Source organism: Dromiciops gliroides, chromosome 2 (assembly GCF_019393635.1).
Source record: "Dromiciops gliroides isolate mDroGli1 chromosome 2, mDroGli1.pri, whole genome shotgun sequence".
NCBI lineage: Eukaryota > Metazoa > Chordata > Mammalia > Microbiotheria > Microbiotheriidae > Dromiciops > Dromiciops gliroides.
This window is the reverse complement of record NC_057862.1, coordinates 194,484,009-194,507,139: the sequence shown is the minus strand read 5'-3', so window position 1 is coordinate 194,507,139 and position 23,131 is coordinate 194,484,009. Positions and strand designations below refer to the sequence as shown.

Below are 23,131 nucleotides of genomic sequence, written 5' to 3'. Positions count from 1 at the left end.
CCTGCAGTTGTGGCAGTGCCCTTGTTCGTGCTCTGTCTCAGGCAACGGTTGTCTCTGCATGAGCAACCTTAGGTGGGCAGGCTGTTCAGGCTTGGGTGAGTTACTCATGGAAAACCCTAAATTCCTTTGAACCAGCTTAGACTAAGTTTGGAGTTAAGAGCATCCATCTGTATTTCTATTTTCCCATTTCCTTATCTTTGATTTTTATTAGTCTCACCTTTGTTGTTTAATCAATTCCTGAGTAATAAAATCTGATCCTTTTGTGAACTAAAGCTTAGAGGCTCCTTTCTTATTGGCCTGGGAGAAGTATCTAAAAGGAAAAATTCAGAGAGGAGATTAAGCCTTAAAAAGGTCCCTCATATTTCTGGGACCCCAATATTAAGGCAAGTCACCCAAATAGCTCTCAGTATATCCAGTTTGGGCCCTCACAATTTTGTCTTGGTTTCTCATAAAGTCACTAGCTTTCATTTGTTCAATCCTAATTCTTAGGCAATTATTTTCATCAGAGAGATTTTCCATTTGGCTTTTCAAGCTGTTGACTTTTTCTTATGTCTTTTCTGCATCATCCTCCTTTCTCTTTCCATTTTTTCCTCTACCTCTCTAACTTTGTCTTCAAAGTCCTTTTTGAGCACCTCTATGGCCTGAGACCAATGCATATTTTTCTTGGAAGCTTTAGATGTAGGGGTCCTGATGTTGCTATCCTCTTCTGAGGGTGTACCTCAATCTTCCATGTAACTAAATAAGCTTTCTATTGGGTTCACAATTTTCTCTGCCTGCTTATCCTGCCTATCTTTCACTTGACTTTTAACTCTTTCTTAGTGTGGGGTCCTGCTTCCAGGATATACCGTCCCAAGCTTCACAGGGTCCCAGGTTATATGATTTAATGAGGGGAAGTTTCTTCACTCACCTGACCCTTTCTCTGGTCCATAGGTAACCCCAAGCCAATTTGCCAATCAACTAGGCAGCAAAACTTTATGTGCTGTAGTTGCTAGCTCCAATGAGCCTTCAACCCTCCCCCACCTGGGCTGCCACCACTCGAGGTTTCTTCCTGATTCCCTGGTGGGGTAGGACATCCAAATCCTCCCTTAGCTCCTGCATACACCCCTGTAGACACCCCCAGCCAGCCATTCAGCCCTCTCACCAGACTGTGAGCTTAGTTCCAGAAGATGCCGGCACTGCAGCTGATCTGGAGGCTCAGGAGTAAGTTTCATCAGTACAACCTGCTTAGGGCTGTATCTGTATTGGCGTGATTGTGGGGCTGGACTCCACTCCCAGACTGGCTCCCCCTTCTGCCAAACTTCCAAGGTGTCTTTAGCTGGAAAATGATCTCAGCCATCTCTTTGTGGGTTCTACTGCTCCCGGAGTTGTTTTCTGGCTGTGTTTGGAGGTTTTTTTTAGACTAATTGTGTCAGGAAGTCTGAGTGGTTACTACCTTTCCTCTGCCATCTTGGCTCTGCCCCCTTTCCACATGGGAGGTATTTAATAAATGTTTGTTGATTCATTGATGGGGAACAAATTGCATTATAAAAGACCAGGTGGTGGAAGGTAGCATTGAAAAGTAGAGTGTCAAACCATTAATAATTAAGAAGAATGCTCCAAATCACTAATAAGAAAAATACAAATCAAAATAATTCTGAGGTTCCACCTTACCCCCAGCAAATTGACAGTGATTATAAAATATAGGAATTATAAATGGTGGCAGGGTTATTGAAAAATGGAAACAATAATGCAGTATTGGTGGAGCTGTCAATTGGTCCAACCTTTCTGGAGAACATTTGGGAATGATGCAAATAAAATTACTAAAATGCCCTTACCCTTTAACCCAGAGAATTGTTAAGGGCTAAAATTCTAGCTAAACTGTCTAAAATATCTAATGAGTGGTTGCCAATAAATTATAAGCTTTAGCAAGAGTTAGGCTTTTAAGCATTTATTAAGGAGAATAAGAATTTGGTAAAGAGAGAGAGAAAGACCTAGATTCCTATCTATTAAAGGGAGAGCACATTTCTAGCTCCGCTCTCCACCAGAGTCCAAAGGAAAGAGCCAGACAGAATGCTAGTCTTTTCCTTCTTCCTCCCACTAGCCCGTGTCACTTCCTTTTCCAAAGAAAAGACTCCTGGTCTTGCCCTCAAAGACCTTCGCTTCATGGGTGGAACTCTTCTACAGTAAGTCTCCTGCAGGTGGCGTCATTCCAATCGTTACAGAATCCATTGCTAGGCATACACTCCAAAGGGGTCAAGGACAAAAATGGAGACACCCCCCCCCCAGATATGCACCCAAATATTTATATCTGTACTTTGTGCGGAAGCAAAAGACTGGAAAGGAGCTATGGCACCATGAACGTGATGGAATATTACTATACTGTAAGAAATGTTGAAGGTGGCTAGCTGTCACAGAGGATGTTGTATTGGGCCTGGAGTTAGGAGGATCTGAGTTCAAATCTGGCCTCAGACACTTACTAGCTGTGTGACCCTAGGCAGGTCTCTTAAGCTTTGCCTGCTTTTGTTTCTTCATCTATAAAATGGGGATAATCATAGTACCTACCTCTCAGGGTTGTTGTGAGGATCAAATGAGATGATAATTATAAAGTGTTTTGTAAACATCAAAGTTATTTATAAACATTAGTGTGAACTGACCCCCAAAACCCATTGGTATGGAATTCTCTCCTTATTGGTGGAGATCAATGTCCAGTGCCTCTATGAAGTGTAGGGCAGAGTTAGTAAGAATAGGAGAGAAGAGACTTCTGGGCTCTTCACTTTTTATGGGTTTTTCTGGCTACCAACTTCAAGAGAGAAGATGGGCCATTGCAGTCTCTCTTCAAATTGCAGAAGGGAGAGAAGGATTCTAGAAGGAACTAACATGAGAAGACCTGACAGTCTTTGTTATGTCCCTGTTAACAGCTTGCTGCACTGGAAACTTCAGGGAATTTCCCTTTTAGGTGAGATCTAGGACTCTCCTGGTTGATCTGAGTTGCCTTATTCCCAATGGAAGAGCTCCTTTACTCTTTGTTGTCTGGTATACATTCTTCTATGTATATTTCTCTGTCTGGCTATGGGTTTACTTACTATGTGCAGAGGCAGCTTGTTGGCTCAGTGGATAGACCCCTTGGCATGGAGTCAAGAAGACCTGAGTTCAAATCCAGGTTCAGATACGTCCTAGCTGTATGACCCTGGGTAAGTCACTTACCCTCTGATTGCCTGACAAAATGGATCCACTGGAGAGGGAAATGACAAACTGCCCCAGTATCTTTGCTAAGAAAATCCCAAATGGAGTCACACAGGTTCAGATTCCACTGAACAACAACAAATTACTATGTGCATTTATCATGGAAATGGCATATGGTGAGAAAGAGGCCAAACTTTGGAGATAATGTTTGGGACTCTCCTTTTGCTATTAAGAAATAGTGATTGGGGGGGGCAGCTAGATGGCGCAGTGGATAAAGCACCAACCCTGGATTCAGGAGTACATGAGTTCAAATCCAGCCTCAGACACTTCACATTTACTAGCTGTGTGACTGACCCTGGGCAAGTCACTTAACCCTCATTGCCCCACCAAAACAAAACAAAACTAAAATAAAATAAAAATAAAAAATAAGAAATAGTGATGAGGAATTTAACTTAAACCCAAAAGTATATCCTTGAGACTAGCTAGGGCTTCTTAAACTTTTTCCACTCACAACCCCTTTTTTTTGTTTGTTTTGGGTTTTTTTGTTTTTTTGCGAGGCAATGGGGGTTAAGTGACTTGCCCAGGGTCACACAGCTAGTAAGTGTCAAGTGTCTGAGGCCAGATTTGAACTCAGGTACTCCTGAATCCAGGGCCGGTGCTTTATCCACTGCGCCACCTAGCTGCCCCTCACAACCCCTTTTTACCTGAGAAATTTTTACATGACCCTGGGTATCGAGGTATATAAAATAGGTATATATAACCTTGTACTGTTGTAAAACTCTTCACAACCCCCACATTCAGTTATGCAACTCCATATGGGGTCTACACCCACAGTTTAAGAAGCTTCACTTTAGACTAATGATATTTAAGGGAGGGGATGGATATAATTCTACCATAGTACCTCAGAGTGGCCAGTCTCTGACCATAACCTCCTGCTTCCCCTCCTGACAGGAATTAGAGTCTCCCTTAGAGAAGGGTGGGAAGAAAGAGACACTAAAAATTTATGTTTGCCTCCCAGCAAGCCACACATCGAGACAACCACATGTTACACTAGATTATTATTTTTAATTATTAGCCTTCCCAGGGCTGACAGCAGGCAAATTATCTCTAAGGTGATCCTTTTTTACTCTTAACCTTTGAAGAAATGAAGTGATGAAGGTTCTCTGGTGCAAACTAAGACCAAATGTAAGCCTGAGGCCAGTCACCTCAAAGAAGGTAGAAGTTAAACAAGTTAATTACTTATTTTTTCCTCTCTGTGGCTTGAATGAGCCAGCATGAGGGAGTGAAGATGATTAATAATACTCTTATAACTCGTGCCCTGTGCCAGTTTTCTTATCTCTTTTAAATTATTTTTTACCTTGAGGCTCAAGGAGATGATGATTCAGGGATAAAGGGAGCCAGAAGTTGAATATGTCCTTCCCCTTTTAACCCTCCCCCCCCCCCCCCCCCCCCCCCCCCCCCCCCGCCCCACCTTGATGAAACTCTTAGAGGTGGGTATGCGCCGAAAACAGGTTTGAAGAACAGGTTTGAAGCTGGGAGAGAAGACAGGTGACAAGATTTGTTATATGGGGTGGAAAGTTCTGTAGAGGAGAACTCAATCTTTTTCCTTTGATCCTTTTTTTTTGAGGGGGGGCAAGGCAACTGGCATTAAGTTAGTTGCCCAGCTTCACACAGCTAGTAAGTGTCAAATGTTTGAGGCCAAATTTGAACTCAGGTCCTTGGGACTCCAGGGCTGGTGCTCTATCCACTGCACTACCTAGCTGCCTCTCCTTTGATCTATACCAACTTTAATAAACTGTGTAACTTTAGAATGTTGGCTGTCTTCTTGCAAAAAACGTAGGGAATGCTCTGATCTAAGAGAACATATTCTAGCGACACCACTGTGTCAAGGAGTCATCTAGGTATTTTCAGGCTAAGAACTTGGTGGTTTTTTGTTTTGTTTTAGGCTGAGGACTTGTTGACCAGGGGTTCTATTCCAGCCTTTGGGTGGCTATCTTATACATGCTAGATTTAACCTGGCAAAACCATTAGATTGGTGCATCAAGTAAAACATGACCTTGTAGGCAAATCAGATACTGTATCCTTTCACTGGCTAATTAGTCTAACAACAACAATAAAAGTGGTTAACATTTATATAGCATTTTAAGTTTTACAAAGTACTATGCAGATGTTATCTCTTTTGATCTTGATAAGAACCCTGGGAGGTAGTGGATATTATTGTCCTCATTTTGAAGAAGAAACTCAGGCAGACGGAGGTTAAGTAATTTGCCCAGGGTCACAGAGCTAGTGTCTGAGGTGGGATTTGAACTCAGGTTTTCCTGACTTCAAATCCAATACTTTTATCCACAATGCCATCTAGCTGCCTCTTATATAGTGACACACTACCTTTCTCTTGGCTCAAGGAAGGCAGTACTGATTTGAAGGACTTACACTTCTTTGGTACCCCATGTGACTTGTGGTATACATGCAAAAAAGTGTCACACATAGTAACCAAGTGCCATATCTGAGGAGATTCAGCTTCCCTGGCTAAACCCTCCAATAATATGCACAGATTTAAAATCAATTCACAAGTACTTAATGAGTACCTTCTATGTTCTCAGAATTCTACTACACATGGTATGAGATACAAAAGATGGATAAGATTTGCCTTCAAGAAGCTTATAATCTAGTTGAGGGTAACGAATGTTGTTGTTCAGTCATTTCAGTTGTATCTGACTCTCTGTGACCCCTTTTGGGGTTTTCTTGGCAAAGCTACTGGAGTTGTTTGCCTTTTCCTTCTCCAGCTCATTTTAGAGATGAAGAATTGAGGCAAACAGTGTTGAGTGATTTGCTCAAGGTCACACAGTAAGTGTCTAAGGTCAGATTTGAACTCAGGAAGATGAACCCAGTGCTCTATCCACAGATCCACTTACCTGCTCCACAAATCTAACACCTAGTATTATGAGTGTAAGGTTCTAAAATTCTAGCTAGTCTGTCTAAAATATCTAATGAGTGGTCTCCAATAAATTAGAAGCTTTAGCAAGAATTTAGACTTTTAAGCATTTATTAAGGATAATAAGAATTTGGTGAAGAGAGAAAGGTCTAGATTCAGCTATCTATCTTGGGGAGCTACACTTCTGCTCCTCTCTCCACGAGAGTCCTGGCGAAAAAGAGCGAGAGAGCCAGTCTCGCCCCATCTTCCTCCCACAAGCAAATGTCACTTCCTGACACCAAAGAAAAGCCACATGGCTTGCCCTCAGACGCCTTCTCCTCATGGCGGAGCTTTCCTACAGTAGCTCTCCAGCAGGTGGCGTCATTCCAATCATTATATGAGATAATACTTTTTAAATTGGAATGGACCTTACAGGCCACTGAGTCCAACTCGCTCATTTTACAGATGAAGAAACTGAGACACAGAGAGATTATTTTACTTGCTCAGGGTCACACAGATAGTAAGTATGTGGAGAACATTTAAGTTAAAAAAAAAAAATGTGTGATACTGAGGTCAAAGCTTAGAAAACAAAAACTCCAGTGTGAGCTAGAGTAATCAGAGAAAGATAATTTAAGCCCTAACAGATAAGTGGTATATTCTCCTTGTATCATTATTCTCATTTAAATAAAATTGAGGTTCAGGGAGTTCAACTTGTCCATAGTTCCACAGTTAGTAAGTGTTAGAGGGAGGATTTGAACCCAGGTCTTCCTAAGTCTAAGTCCAGTTACCCTGTCTTACCTTTTCTCTTCTTCCTTTTTTCCCCTCTCCAGCTGCTTCTACCTCCTACTCATAATTTCAGAATTTTTCTAACTTCATCCATTCTCCTCTTGTTCTCTGCTATCTTAGATATCTTAGATTAGTTTCTTCCTTTTCTCCCCCTTCCCTCATTTCTTCCTTCCTTCTTGGACCAGTTTGCCTCTCCTGGTGCCCTTCCCCTTGACTTCCAGGGGCTCACCATATTGGTGTTGGACTTAGTGCAGACAAAGCAACTAGCTTTAGACCTACTATAGTTCAGAACTCCCAAGTTCAAGGGATCCACTAGCCTCGACTTCCTTGACGGCCAGTATTACAGGTGTGTACGACCACATGAAGGCAGCTAGATGGCTCAGTGGATAGAGAGCTGGGCATGGACTCAGGAAGACCTGAGTTTAAGTTTGACCTCAAATACTTACTATCTAGCTGTGTGATCTTAGCAAGTCACTTAAATTCAGTTTGCCTTAATCCACTGGAGAAAGAAATGGGAAACCACTCCAGCATCTTTTGTTGCTAAGAAAACCCCATGGACAACATTGTCCATGGGGTCAGGAAGAGTTGGACGCAACTAAACAACAAGAAACACAACATTAAGCTCCTTTTCCTTTTAAAGATTAATTCTCTAACTTGGGATCATCACATCCTTTCTCTCCTGGAACTATGTTTCAATTTTCACCACCTCTCTCACATCTTTAATATTTCCCTCTTCCAAAGATATATATTTCTCTCTTCCACTTGCTTCTCTGCCTTTGAGCATGCTTACTTCTTCCCTGACCTAAAGCAACCTTCCTTTGATCCCATTACATTTTCAAGATAATATTCTGTTTCTTTATCACCAAAAACCTACAACAATTAATCTATACTTTCACCATGGATGTCTTCCTTAATTCTTTATAACCTGACTTCTACCCAACCATCCTACTGAAATAATTTTCTTTTTTAATATTTTATTTTTTCCCAATTATATGTAAATACAATTTTTAACCTTTTTTTTTTAATTTTGAGTTCCAGATTTTCTCCCACACTTCCTTCCTGAGATATAAGGAATTTGATTAGGTTAAACATGTACAATCATGCAAAGCATGAAATAATTTTCTTAAGGGTCCACTTTGATTTTCTAATCACCAAATCCAGTGGCCATTTCTTAGTTTTCATCTTCCTTGACCTCTCTGCTGTATTTTACACCGTTGACCACCCTTCCTTCTTGTAACTCTTGTCCTTTGGTTTCCATGACACAATACTATTATCTTGGGTCTCCTCTTTTCTTTTGATATTCCCTTTACTTTATTATCATAAAGTTCACTTGAGACAATATAGACAAAGTGCTTTGAAACCTCAAAGTACCATATTCTTATTGTTATTATTTATTATTATTACTTCTCACCCTTTGACCACTTTGGGGGTATTGACCAAGGTAATGTCTTTGGCCTTCATCTCACTTCTTTCTGAACTCTCTCTCTCTCTCAGAGATCTCATCTATTCTTAGGGCTTCAAATTCAACTCTTGTTGCAAATGATTTCCAAATCTCCCCACCACTATATTCTCCCTAGAGCTCTAGTCCTTCATTTTCAGTTTCCTGTTGGATAGCTTGACCTAAATGGGCTACTGGTAGGGAAGAGGCAGCAAATAAACATTTATACAGAGCCTACTATGTGCTAGGCACTGTGAAGCATTTTTTAAAACAAATATTATCTCATTTGATTCACCAAATACAACATATCTTAAATCAAATTTATTAATTCCCCCTCAAACCAGCTCATCTTTTTGACTTACTTGGTTTTGTTAACAGGACTAGGTTTGAAACTTCTCTGCAAACTTTTATTCCTCCCTATCCTGTCTTGCACTGAGAAACTTTGAATGCCTCAGCTTTGCCCAGAAAGTAAAGTTCTAACACTTTAGCCTTCCATTTGAAGCACTACAACAGATAGTCTCAATCCACTTTCTACTTTTTTTTTTTTTTGGTGGGGCAATGGGGGTTAAGTGACGTGCCTAAGGTCACACAGCTAGTAAGTGTCAAGCGTCTGAGGCCAGATTTGAACTCAGGAACTCCTGAATCCAGGGCCGGTGCTTTATCCACTGCGCCACCTAGCCACCCCTCAATCCACTTTCTAATCCCAGGTCTCAGAGGTTTCCCACACCAGTGCTATGTTTCATCTGAGTTGGATTATTTATTACTATTTCCAGAATAGATACACATTATACTTCCCTGCCTCCTCAACCTTATTTATGCCAGTCCCTCTGCCTAGAATACTTTCTTCCCTCATGTGTCCCTATCAAAATTCAATTCATTTTTAAAAGCCCAGTTTGAATGCTATCTTCATCATGATAACTTTTCTCAGGGATTGTTTCATTCTTTGTACTTGTTTGTATCCCTTGTATTTAGCACAGTGTTTGGGACAGGGTAGATGCATAATAAATACTTGTTCAACCTGTTCCGACTTGTCTCCTACAACAGATTTCCCCCTGTCGTCCCCACTCTTTCACTCATTTTCAATCTCTCCCTTTCTGCTGGTTGCTTCCCTGATACTTAAAAAAAACTCATGTTTCCCCCATCCTCAAAACTCACTTGATTCTTCCATTCTCACTATCATCCTATATCTTTTTTGGCCTTTTGGGCTAAACTCCTTGAAAAGGTTCCACTTTCTCTCTTCTCACTCTCTTCTTAACCACTTACAATATGGCTTTTGACTTCAGTGTTTCATTGAGATTGCTCTCTCTAAAGTTACAAAAGATCTCTTAATTTCCAAATCCAATAGTCTTTTTTCAGTCATTCTTCTTGATCTTTCTGTAGTCTTTGACACTGTTGATCATCCTCTTTTCCTTGATGACCTCTTCTCCCTAGTTTTTTTGTTTGTTTGTTTGTTTTGTTTTGTTTTTGTTTTTTGGACAGGGCAGTGAGGGTTAAGTGACTTACCCAAGGTCACACAGCTAGTAAATATCAAGTGTCTGAGGTCGGATTTGAACTCAGGTCTTCCTGAATCCAGGGCAGGTGCTTTATCCACCATGCCACCTAGCTGCCCCTCTGTAGGTTTTCAGGATACTGCTTTCTCCTGGTTTTCCTCTTATCCATCTGACCACTCTTTCCTTAGTCCTCTTTGTTGGATCTTTATCCAGATTATGCCCTCTAACTGTAGGTATCCCACAGGGCTTTGTCCTGGACCGTCTTCTCTTCTCCCTCTATACTACTTCCCTTGGCAATCTCATCGAGAGATGCCGCAAAGTTGGAATTGACAGGTTTTGGCAACAGATTGGATGTTGTAGGGAGGGAGGAAATAACGAGAAATCCAGGATGACTCCTAGGTCGTGAGCCTGAGCGACTGGGAGCTCTACAGTAACAGGGACGGTAAAAGGTGGGGAGGGTTTGGGGGAAAGATGATGATTTTGGTTTCAGGTACGTCAAGTTTAAGATGTTTACTGGACAACCAGTTCGAGACATTTGAAAGGTATTTGAAGGTATGAGATTAGAATAGGTCAGCAAAATAGTTCAAGCAGGACGGGTAGATTTGAGAATCTTCAGCATAAAGATGGTAATTAAATCCGTGGGAGCTGATGAGATCACCAAGCGAAGTAGCATAAAGGGGGAAGAGAGAAGAAGGTCTAGTAATTTTCCTAAAACACAGGTCCAATCATGTCACCCCCCCTGCTCAATAAACTCCAGTGGCTTCCTCTTGCTTCCAAGATCACATACAAAATCCTCTCTTTGATGTTCATAAATTGACCCCCTGTTAGTCTTTTCTAGTCTTCTTTCACCTTACTCCCTGCCACATACTTTTCAATCCAATGACACTGGCCCCTTCACTGGCCCTTGAGCAAGACACTCCATCTCATTTCTGGGCTTTTTCTCTGGTTGTCCCCTATACCCAGGATGTTCTCCCTCCTCCTCTCTGCCTACTGGCTTCTCTGGCTTCCTTCAAGTCCCAACTAAAATACCACCTTCTACAGGAAGTCTTTCCCAAGCTTTCCCAAGTGCCATTCCTCCATTAATTATTTCCTTTTTACTCTGTATAGCTTTTTGGTACATATTTGTTTGCTTGTTATCTTCCTCATTAGATTGTGAGCTTCTGGAGCGCGTATTTTACCTCTTTTTGTATCTTCAGTGCTTAGCATAGTGCCTGGCACTAGGTGTTTAATAAATGTTTATTGACTGACTGACTATACTGATTGATTGTTTGATCACCAGAGCTGAAAGTGATCCCTCCCTCCCTCTGGGCTCCCATGATACTTCCTTTGTACTAGTTATACAACATTTTTCTCACACTGTCTTGAATTGTAATTATTTGTGGACAAGTATTATCTCCCCATATACACTATAAACTCTCTAGGAACAAGAAATGTATCTTAATCATTATTTTATTTTCCTTAGCCTGTTGCACTAGATCTCATACATAAAAGGTGTTGAGCAAATGTTCATTGAATTGAATCTGACTATAGCTCCATTCCCATTCACATCTGGCCAAAAGGGAAAAAAAAAGGAGTGATGTAAAACATTTGCTATAATAGCCATAGAAATTTAATATGAATCATCCAGATTAACTCAGGGAATTAACCACCTCTTACATACCTCTGACAACAAGCAATAAACATGTAAATAGCTTTTTTAAACTGCCGGATGAATACTCTGCTTTGTGAATACTACTCCTACATCACCTTTGCTTACTTCTCTCAAGTGTGGGTCTGGTTTGTGTGTGACTATACAAATTTTTGTACCCTCCTCATCTCTAACCGCAATCCCCTGACTTCTCTTTAGCTTTCTTTTGGTATGAAGTTCTCCAGGTCATTGTGGACTGGAGTGTGAACTTGCTTTCATAACCATTTGGTCCTGAATAGACTTTTGCCATAAGACAACAAAAGTTGTAGAGAGGCAGATCAAAAAAGTACAAAAACCCCTCACAAACACCAAGCTGCTGCTTCTTCTTCAGGCTGCTCAAAACCTTCATGACTTGAAAAAGAGGCCACTGAAATAAATCCCTTTGCAATTTAAAAAAGCTTTAGGTAGGAGCTTCCTTTTCTCTAAACAAGATCCACCCAGGACAACGGGAAACATGAGAGGAGGACTGGGAGGAGGAGGAGGAAATGGCAGCACCACCCATCTGTAGGGAGGATGGAAGGCTAGGTTCTATGATGTTGACTATAAATGCTGAGAAGAGGTGAACAGATCTGGAATCTACATGTAGATTGAAGTGCTCCCAACAACAAAAGAAGAGAGAAAGAAATGGATCAGGGTAAGTATTGGGATTCTACTGACCTAATTAATTTTAATTATTATGAATGACAGGAAAAGGGAGAAACTCAATGAGTGTAATAGTAGACAGAACGGCAGAAGCATGTGTTTGTTATTTATTGTTTAATTTATTAAGTAGAATCTAATTTCTTAGAGAGAAGGGACTGTCTTGTTTTGTTTTGTCTCAAATATCCAGGGCCAACTATAAGACTTTTCACACAGTAGGCATTTAATTACTATTTGTTGTATTGTATTGTATTGAATTGAACAGCTGGGCTCTCTGTGGCTATTTTCCCAATCCTTGTTCTGACGTTAGGGAAGAAGTGATATGTATAAAAGATACAGATGTTTTTCTTTGCTCACTTGATAAACAGTCTCTTTTCTTAGCAATCTATGGGGCTAGAAAGGACCTTGAGAGGTCATCCAGCATGACTTTATTGCCAGCCATATTTAACCACTGCAGCCAAGTTTTACCAGGTTGCTATTTTACCAGATTGCCTAGAAAGCCATTTCCAGAAAATTCTTTCAGTGACCAGTACTAGTGTCACATAAGTGAAGTAGAAAAGCTTCTGCTGCCTTTATTACTTCTCCTCAACCTCTAAAAAAAGAATCCAAACTATTCTGTTGACTTGGCTTCCATCTCATCTATCAACCATAACCACCTTCACATAGTTTGATTCAATGTGATTGAATATATTGCTACTGCCTGAGCCCTGGCGAACTCACCCTTTCCCTTCTTAAGATAGTTAATTATGCTAGTGTTAAGTGTAGGAAAAGAGGGCAATTTGTTTTGACAAACATCTATTAAGTGCCTACCATGTGCTGAGAATGCAAAAAGAAAGAAAGGAAGCAGTTCCTGCCTTCTAAGACCTTACCTTCCATTGGGGGTGGAGTAGCAAGATAGAACAAGTAAATAACTAAATAAAACAGCTAACATTTATAGGGTCCTTTAAGGTTCACAAAAAACTATACTTTTTATCTAATTTTATCCTTGCAACAAGCCTGTCAGTAGGTGCTATTATTATCCTCATTTTACAAATGGGGGGACTGTGACTGAGAAGAGTTAAGTCACTTGGCCAGGGTCACATAGCTGGTAAATGTCTGTCAGGATTTGAATTCAGGCCTTCCTGACTTCAGCACTCTTATCGACTGAGCCACCTAGAACAAAAAGGGTTTGGGGGTGGGAGGGGAATCAGGTGAGGCTCCATTGAGGCGGCAGCATCTTAAGTCAGCCTTGAAGGAAAATAAAAATTCTGTGATGTAGAGATGAGGAAAGAGTACATGAGGGACAGATTGTACACATGCACAAAATTGTGAGATGGACCATTTGAAGAACAACTGGTTGGCTGTTCTCACGGAGCAGTGTGTGACACATAGAGTTTATGAAGGATAGTAATATAAAATAAGATGAGAAAAGTAGGTTGAAGCCAGACTGTGTAGTGCCCTAAATGCTAAAGTTTGTATCATATGAGATGCAATAGAGAGCCAGTAGAATGGAAACTTGTTTAAGAGTAGGGTCTGGGGGCAGCTAGGTGGCGCAGTGGATAGAGCACCGGCCCTGGAATCAGGAGTACCTGAGTTCAAATCTGGCCTCAGACACTTAATACTTACTAGCTGTGTGACCCTGGGCAAGTCACTTAACCCCAATTGCCTCACTGAAAAAAAAGAAAGGAAAAAAAAAAAAGAGTAGGGGCTGGTTCGTTTTTATCTTTGTATTCCCAGCACCTAATATAATACCTAGCACTTAATAATTTCCATGAATGAATGAATGAGTGAATAAGTTGTGAGCAAAGTCACCGCAGCCAAAACTAAGGGAACCTAGGTGTTGTGTTGTTTCAGTTATGTCTGACTCTTTGTTTTTGCGGGGCAATGAGGGTTAAGTGACTTGCCCAGGGTCACACAGCTAGTAAGTGTCAAGTGTCTGAGGCCAGATTAGAACTTAGGTCCTCCTGAATCCAGGTCTCATGCTTTATCCACTGCACCACCCAGCTGCCCCCATGTCTGACTCTTTGTGACCCCATTTGGAGTTTTCTTGGAAAAGATACAAGAGTGGTTTGTCATTTCCTTCTCCAGCTTATTATATAGATGAGGAAACAGGCAAACAGAGTTAAGTGACTTATCCAAGATCAAATAGTTGGTAAATTCCTGAGGCCAGATTTGAATTCAGGAAGATGAGTCTTTCTGACTCAAGTCCTGGCACTCTATCCGCTGTATCACCTACCTGCCCTAAGGGGGAACCTAGAGGCACTGCTTGTGTCTCTTAGAAATCTCTATCTAAGTATGTGGGTGTTATGGGGAAAATCGATGGGGGTTTGGGGTAGGGGTTCTTAGGAATTCCTCTTTAAAGAATTACACACCCTCTTGCACACAAATCCAATTAAAATAAAATAATAGTTTATTTAGGGGCTAGGGAAAGGAAACCAAGAGAGAAGTTCTTGGACTTTTCATGGGGAGAAAGCATGGCACAGAGGCATGGTTCTCTGAGATACCTTTCTCCCCCAGCAGGAGATAGGACTGATGGTGGTCCAATGAGGTGATCATCTGATTATGGAAAGTTCCCTTATTGGGGGAAGATCATCCCCCACTGGTGGTGGCTGGGAGAAGTTGGGTGAGGGGTGGTTTTGGATCTCTCAAGCCATCTCTCTCCCCCTCATGCCACAAAGGCAGTAGCCACACACGCCTAATCTTATCCCCCCAAGGGGCGGGGGAGGAGACTGGAATGAAGGGTGGTGGTCCTGGAGCTAACTCAGTCCCGATCCTGTGCCACTTATCTCTTTAGGTGTGGCTGTCCTTTGGTTTAGTTTCTCAAGGAGAAGTTTCTTTGATTTACCCCAGAAAACTTCTGAGGTACCCCGGGTCCATAACATGGGGATATAGCTACATCAGCACAGTCATCCCAGCCAAAGTTGGGGAAGCCATAAAACCTGAGGTTGATGCCATTCATTGCTTGGATATCATCCCCTTAGAGTTCTCTGCAAAGGGCATTGTACAGAGTGTCAACCTAAAATTTTAATGAAAACAATCAAGACAACAAAATCGAGGTCTTTAATGAGGTAGAGGAATTGTAGCTCGTGGTACCACACAGGCAAGATGTGGAGTACCCAAAGAGGAGCTTTGGGAACAGGTTTTATATAGGGCACTAAGACAGAGAGTGACAAGACTGCTTTGGGGGGGGGGGGTAACTATCTCTTAGTTTCACCAGATAAGTTCTTTTGCATAACAAGCTAAAATCCATGAAGAAAGCTTGGGAATCTGCAGAGAGGAGAGTTTGGGGATTTTCCAAAATAATCAGAAGCCAGAATGATAATGTCTGGTCAGCCCCAGGTAATTAATCAATTCTGGGAACCTAGACCAGGTCGGGATCAGTGGGTTCTTAGTCAATTGTGTTTGTCAAGAGAGATGGGTATGTGGAAACAGGTTGAAGGAACCAGGGACCTCAGCCTCCTCTTTCAACTTAGACTCTCTAGCAACTCCTTTGCTTTCCATTCCTTCATTCAAAAACATTGACTAAATGCCTAATACTTTCACAGCATGATGGCGCGTGATTAGTCTTCCAAGGAGTTTTTAAATCTAATTTGTATACACACTACAGTATGATCCTAACCTACCTTCTCAACTTTATCTCTCACTGGTCCTGTATCCTATACCCTCAACTCCACTCTTACTGGTCTGCTTACCATCCACCAAATATATGACACTCATTTCCACTTGTCTCCCTTTGCTTATTCCATATCTCTCCTCCTCTCTACCTATTCAGATCTTCCCTGTCCTTCAAGGTTCACCTTTCATCCTGCTTCTCCCATGCAGTCTTCTGTGACCATTCCAGGCCACAGGCAGCTCTCAGTCTAACTTAATGTATTTGTCACTGTACCATTTATTTAGTTCTTAGTCACACACTGCCTGGTGACATCATTTGTGTTTTGTCACATTTGGCATCACTTAATAGGCTTGGGTTTTTGAGGTCAGCTCTTCAGGGGTGACTTACTCCTTAGACATCAGAGCAGCAATTGGGGCAACTGAATATACATGAAAAACATAGGAATCAAACAATGACGGAAGACATGAGAAAGCTATTGTGTAACTATCTAGAAACCTCTGTTGCGTAAAGGGTTTAGAGGAAAAAAGGATTGGCCATTTAGGAAGTCTTTCAGAAAGCCAAATTTGAGAAATAAACTGGAAAAAAAATGTAGAAGCTGTATAGTTCATCAAGACAACTATTTCAAACAAACCATGCATGATCACTTCCCTCCCTTCTTTGCAGAGGTGAGGAACTATGGGTGTGGAACATGGCCTATGCTTGGTTTAGGTGCTGGTTAATTTTGATGATCTGCTTCTTTCTTCTTTCTTTTGTTTTCTTCTTTGCTCTGAAGAATGGCTTGCTGGGTAGCTGAAAGGAAAGACAAATATTGAGAAATGAAAGTAATGTAATCCATGAGGTCAAGAATTTTTTTTTTTTTAATGAGACTTTGAGAAGGAGAGAGTAAGCAATTGAAAGGAATGACTAGAAATGTGATCACTTAAATATTTTTCTGATTTGAAGGTGACTATCATAGAATTTGATACAAGCTTATTAGTAAACTAACTTGGGGTTGTTGTACTTCTGTTTCTGTTTTGTCTGCAAGGAAGTGTAGGAGAGAAAGCTTGAGTGCCATTTTAGAATGAAGCCATCATGTTCAGAGAAATCTACATAAAGTAGAAAGGTGGGTTCCCCCTGAAGGGAAAGATAAGCTGCTCCAGAGCTAATTGGAACACTGGTTTTGTCCTACTTATGATTTATTGGCATGGTAAACTTCTGGTGAGGAAATACCCTTTACTGGTAGGTTGGGCAGTGGATTGAGTTCTGGCATCGGGAAAACCTAAATTCAAATTTAGCTTCAGAAACTTTCAAGCTGTGTGGTCCTGGGCAAGTCATTTAACCTGTTTCTGCCTCAGTTTCTTCAACTGTAAAATGGTGATAGCTCCAATTTTCAAGGTTGTTAGAAAGAACCAAATGAGATATTTGTAAAGTGCCTGGCATATAGTAGGAGCCTAATAAATGCTTGTTCTGTTTCCTTCCTCTCTACCAATGCAGATCTGCACTTTCATTTGCCCAGGATCATGTAGTGTCAGAGATATAATTTGAAATCAGGTCTTCTTGACTGTAGGACTAATCCTTTGCCTACTATATTAAACTGCCTCTGGATTAGGGTGCTAAGGAAGCAAATTAACCTGATGATTTATGAAGAGACTCTTTACTACTGTTGACTTGGAGTCAGAGGTCTTTGATTAAAATTCCCTTTGCTGCTTACTGTCACGGGGGAAGTAGGTGGTGAGGGTCATTAGGTATTCCTCTGTAAAGAATTACACTCTCCTACACAGTCCAATTAGTATTAAAACGGTCTTTTATTTGGTTCTAGAGAAAGTGACTGAGGCATAAGTCAAGGGCTTCATCCCTGGGGAGGAGATGGCTTAGAAACATCTTCCTCCCAGAACAGAAGGAAGGAAAACACTTTTATAGAGGACAAAACTGAAATTTTTATAAAAATAAAAATGAAAATGGAAAGTTCCTTTTGGGGGTGGGGTGGAGAAAGCCTGGATGCTTGACATTTCTGAGAGTCGAGGGGGATTATTTTTGAGGAATGATGGTCCTGATCTCCAGAGTGATTTCTGTCTCCTGGCTCCAGTCAGGTAGTAGCTACATCTAACTGGCTTTCCTACTGTAGAATGTTATCTCCCTGTATTTCTTAGGTGTGTCTGTCCTAATATCTAGCTGGCCATTTTAAACTTTAATAGTCCCTTGACTCCTTGATATGTCTGCCCTGTTATCTGGTCATACTAAGCCCCATGTCAGCCTCAAATGGAATCGTGAAGAGTATGACATGACTGAAACAACTGAACAATAACAAACAGTCTTGTAGACATTAGGATTAGACCAATATCCTATATCATATCCCCCAATCAATTCAAAATAGATACATTCCCTGAATATTAAAGATTGTACCATAAAAATAGTAGAAGAGAAGCAGATCATGTAGCTTTTGCATCAATGGGTAGATGAATTTGGGAGTTTTTTGGCAGTTGGAGTCACACACTTTGCCCAGGGCCACACAGTTAGTCAATATCTGAGGGCAGATTTGAACTCATATCCTACTGATTCCAAGGCTGGGGCTCTATCAACTACACCACCTAACTGCCTCTTAGGAGATGAATTCTTAAGCAAACAAATGATGGAGGCAATTATGAAAGCCAAATTTGATCATTTTGACTACATGAAATTCAAAAGTTTTTGCAGAAACAAAATTTTTGCATCAAGAATAAGAAAGGAAGCTGCCAACTAGGAAAAAAAATCAGTGTTAAATTTCTTGGAGAAGGGTTTGGTATGTGAGATATGTAGATTGCTAAGATAAATCTATAAGTAAAAACTGTTCCCTAATAAAAAATGGACAAAGGATATGAACAGTTCTCAAAAGAGGAATTGTCAACTATTAATAACCAAATGAAAGGATGCTCCAAATTGCTAATAATAAGTGAAATGTAAATCAAAACAACTTCGAAGTTTCTCCTCATGCCCCCCAAATTGGCAAAGATAATCTAAGACAAGAATAATAAATATTGAAGGGGTTATGAAAGATAAGCATGTTAACACAAGCTGTGAATTAGTACAACTTAAGTATTTATAGTAGCACTTTTTGGGGTAATAAAAAACTGGAGACAGTCAATGCCCGTCATTGGGGAGTTGCCAAACAAACTGTGATATATTCATTTGTTTCAGTTATGTCCAACTCTTCATCAACTCATTTGGGATTTTCTTGGCAAAGATACTGAAGTGGTTTGCCATTCCTTCTCCAGCTCATTTTACAGATGAGGAAACTGAGGCAAAGAGGGTTAAGTGCTGCCCAGGGTCAAGTGACTTGCCCAGGGTCACATAGCTAGTGTCTGAGGTCAAATTTGAACTCAAGTCCTATTCACTGTACCATCTAGTTGCCAAATTGTGATATATAAATGTAATCAGATATTGTTGTTCAGTCTTTTTCAGTTGTGTCTGACTCTGTGAGTCCATTTAGGGTTTTCTTGGCAAAGATACTGGAATGGTTTGCCATCTCCTCTAGCTCATGTTATAAATGAGGAAACTGAGGCAAACAGTGACTTGCCTAGGGTCACACAGCTAGACAGTGTCTGAGGCCAGATTTGAACTCAGGAAGATAAGTCTTCCTGACTTCAGGTCTAGCACTCTATCCACTGCACCACCTAGCTGCCCAATGGGATATTAGTATGTTGTAAAAAATAATTATTGGGGCAGCTAGGTGGCGTGGTGGATAGAGCACCGGTCCTGGAGTCAGGAGTACCTGAGTTCAAATCCGGCCTCAGACACTGAACACTTACTAGCTATGTGACCCTGGGCAAGTCACTTAACCCCAATTGCCTCACTTTAAAATTAAAAAAAAAATTACTCTAATGAATACACAGAAGCATGGAAAGACATGAATTGACACAAATAGAAGTAAACAAATCAGGCAAAACAATATTCACAATGACAACAGTAATGTAAATGAAAAAAAGTGACAACCATAAACTGCTGAAACTGAATGTTGCAAAATTACAAACAGCATATGTGATTATTGTTGCTACTTTTATGAACTTAGAGATTATCATACATGAAGGGAACCAGCCAATGATGCTAAAAAGCAATTTGGTGCATTTTTAGCACTCAAGAAGAGGTACTTAACTAGAGATGTTCATGTTGAGGAGGGCAAGAAAAGGGAGAGGGGACCTGGATCCCTTGGGGAAAAAGTCAAGGGGTGTGCCGGAACATAAGGCTCACAATCTATGCACACCTGTGTCTGGATCATAATCACAGGCAAGGATACAATTGAACTTCCACAGGGAAAGGATATGTCTGTGACTTAGCAGGCAGGGGTCATCCAGGCCTAGGTGAAATTATCTTTAAACCAAGAAAAGAGGAGGAAGGATATAGATGACCCAATATGACATTCTGTTTGGATCCAACTCCCAGGTTATTTGAATGCTACTCCTCCCAGTTTAGTGTGGGCATGCCTGGGTTCTAATCCTCATAACAAAGTTGTTTCCTGATACAAAGAGGGTTGGGTATGGTATGGACAGGGTTTCCCATATTTTATATCACAGGCAAGATGTTTCCAATTGGCTAGGAAGCTGGAACTTTCTACATTAGAAAGTTCCATATGTGGTGCTCCAGAAAAGTGGTAAAGTAGGGTGGTAAAAGAGGCTAGTGCTCTATCCACTGCACCACTGAGCTGCCATATATGTTGTACAGACAATAAGGTCTGTGAATTCAAAGTTCGAACAATTTTTTTTTAGTGAGGCAGTTGGGGTTAAGTGACTTGCCCAGGGTCACACAGCTAGTAAGTGTTAAGTGTCTGAGGCCGGATTTGAACTCAGGTACTCCTGACTCCAGGGCCCGTGCTCTATCCACTGCGCCACCTAGCTGCCCCCAGTTCGAACAATTTTGAAATTGAATTGGGTTTTGAAAGATGGGTAGGATTTGGATAAGCAGGGTGGAAAAGAGAAGGGAATGAACTAGAGAACAGAGGTAGGGATGTGCATGCTGTGTTTGGGGATCAGGCAAACTGATCAAGCTGAAGATAAAGTTAGACAGGTGAACTGGGGTCAAATTGTGAAAGGCCTTGAATGCTAGGCCAAGGACTTTGATCTTTATGGTACAGGAAATGAAGAGGCATTATGACATAAACCTAAATGCTCAGACACAAACATTCTTAGTCACACATATTCATGTGCACAAATTTATGCATATATAGCTCACATATATACATTCCTATACATCAACCCTCACAAATCCACATTTTTTTCTTTTTTTTTAAATTAAATTTAATTTTTTAAAGTAATAAGCATCTTTATTTATAGTTTTGGGTTCCAATTTTTATCCTTCCTTCCCTCTTTCCTTTTCCTGATCAGATCAGATATAGGTTATACATGTACAATTATGTAAAACATTACCATATTAGTCATTTTGTACAAGAAAACTTGAATATAAGAAAAAAATGAAAGAAAGTGAAAAATAGCATGTGTCAGTTTGTGTTCTATCAATATCAGTTCTTTGGAGGTGGATAGTATGTTTTATCAATAGTCCTTTGGGATTGTCTTGGATCATTATATTGTTGATAATAGTTAAGTCTTTTACAGTTCTTCATCAAACAATATTCTGTCTCTATACACAGTGTTCTCTTGGTTCTGCTCACCGCGCTATACATCAATTCATACAAGTCTTCCCAGGCATTTCTGAAATCATCCTGTTTGTCATTTCTTATAGCACAATAATATTCCACCACCATCATATACTACAGCTTGTTTAGCCATTCCCTAATTCATGGTCATTCCTTTGACAAATCCACTTTTTTGAAGCAGCAAGATTAAAAAGGAAGGAGAAAAGGGGCAGCTAGATGGCACAGTGGATAGAGCACCGGCCCTGGAGTCAGGAGTACCTGAGTTCAAATCCGGCCTCAGACACTTAACACTTACTAGCTGTGTGACCCTAGGCAAGTCACTTAACCCCAATTGCCTCACTAAAAAAAAAAAAAAAAAAAAAAAAAAGGAAGGAGAAAAATGGAAAGTCCTCAGTCTGAATGAGGTACAACAAGAAGTAGAAATAAAAAGAGAAAGGAAGAAATTCAGGAGAGCTATCAATTGATCAACAAGCATTTACTAGAATAATGAATAAAACTAGAATAAAAATTTGGAAGAAGAACTCACTAAAGGACAGTGGGAACATGGTAGGTAGCATGAGATTTTTTTATGTGATTGGCTTTGCTGGTTTTTTTCTATTCCTTTTTTTTTACAGGATTATTTGTAAGTGATGACTCTCTAGGAGGAGAAAGAGGAAAGAATCTAGAGGGAAATCTAGGCAATGTAAAAAACAAAACTATCAATAAAAAACTGTTTTTAAGAGAGATTGTATACAGTTAAAAAAGAGAGAGTGAATGAGAAAAAGTGAGAAAGAAGGAGACTGATTGAGCAAAAAGTATAAATGGGTGGCCAGGTGAAAGGTTTTGTAGGTTGTGATAAACAAGAAAAAATAAAGTAAAAAGATTGTTGTTGTTTTGTTGTTCATCCTTGGTTCTCAAAGAGGAAGACTGACTTCGGGAGGATGATGTCTTTTTTTTTTTTTAGTGAGGCAATTGGGGTTAAGTGACTTGCCCCAGGTCGCACAGGTAGTAAGTGTTAAGTGTCTGAGACTAGATTTGAACTCAGGTACTCCTGACTCCAGGGCTGGTGCTCTATCCACTGCGCCACCTAGCTGCCCCATGAAGGGTGATGTCTTGACTTGTAATGAAATGTATTTAAGTGAGGTAGAGCTGTGCAAAGTCATCAGTCTCACTCTCTCCTCCAGAATCATGGGGATCCAGTGGCAAGACATAAGTCAGGACTAGTGGCAACAGTCCTAAGGTAAAAAGATAGATCTAGAGAAGAGGTCATCAGGTAGTTAAGGATTTCCTGACAGGTGCCAAATTTCTATATGCCAATTATGTTATTCAGTAAGAACTGGGTAGCTGGAGTGAGAAAGGGGTAGGCAGGTTACTGCTCCTCTGAAGAAATAGTGAGCACTTGTGGATTGTACATATATAACCTATATCAGATTAGTTGATGTCTTCTGGAGGGGGGAGGAAAGGGAGGGAGGGAGAAAAATTTGGAACTCTAAATCTTATGAAAATGAATGTTGAAAACTACCCTTACATGTAACTGGAAAAAATAAAATAAATGTTTGTTGCACTGAAAAAAAAATCAACAGGCATTTATTAATCATTTATCATGTGCCAGGCACTGTGCCAAATGCTAGGAATGCAAAGACAAAATGGAAACAGCCCTGCCTTTAAGAAGTTTATGTTCTTGGAAATGGAGGGAATGTGCATCAATTGGGGAATGGCTGAATATGTTGTGGTATGTAAATGTAATGGAATATTATTGTGCTGTAAGAAATGATGAGCAGGCAGATTTCAGAAAAACCTGGAAAGACTTAAGTGGACTGATGCTGAGTGAAATGAGCAGAACCA

At 40.5% G+C, this 23,131-nt stretch overlaps 1 protein-coding gene across 1 annotated transcript in view; it reads left to right on the top strand.

Moving 5' to 3' along the window:
• The first annotated feature begins 1,166 nt into the window (after positions 1 to 1,166).
• The window catches only part of TGM7 (transglutaminase 7), a 65,077-nt gene continuing 43,112 nt past the window's right edge, over positions 1,167 to 23,131 (top strand). The window contains exons 1-2 of the mRNA XM_043980567.1: positions 1,167 to 1,200; positions 10,021 to 10,143. Coding sequence (XP_043836502.1) covers positions 1,167 to 1,200; positions 10,021 to 10,143 — 157 coding nt within the window. The remainder of the gene's footprint in view (positions 1,201 to 10,020; positions 10,144 to 23,131) is intronic.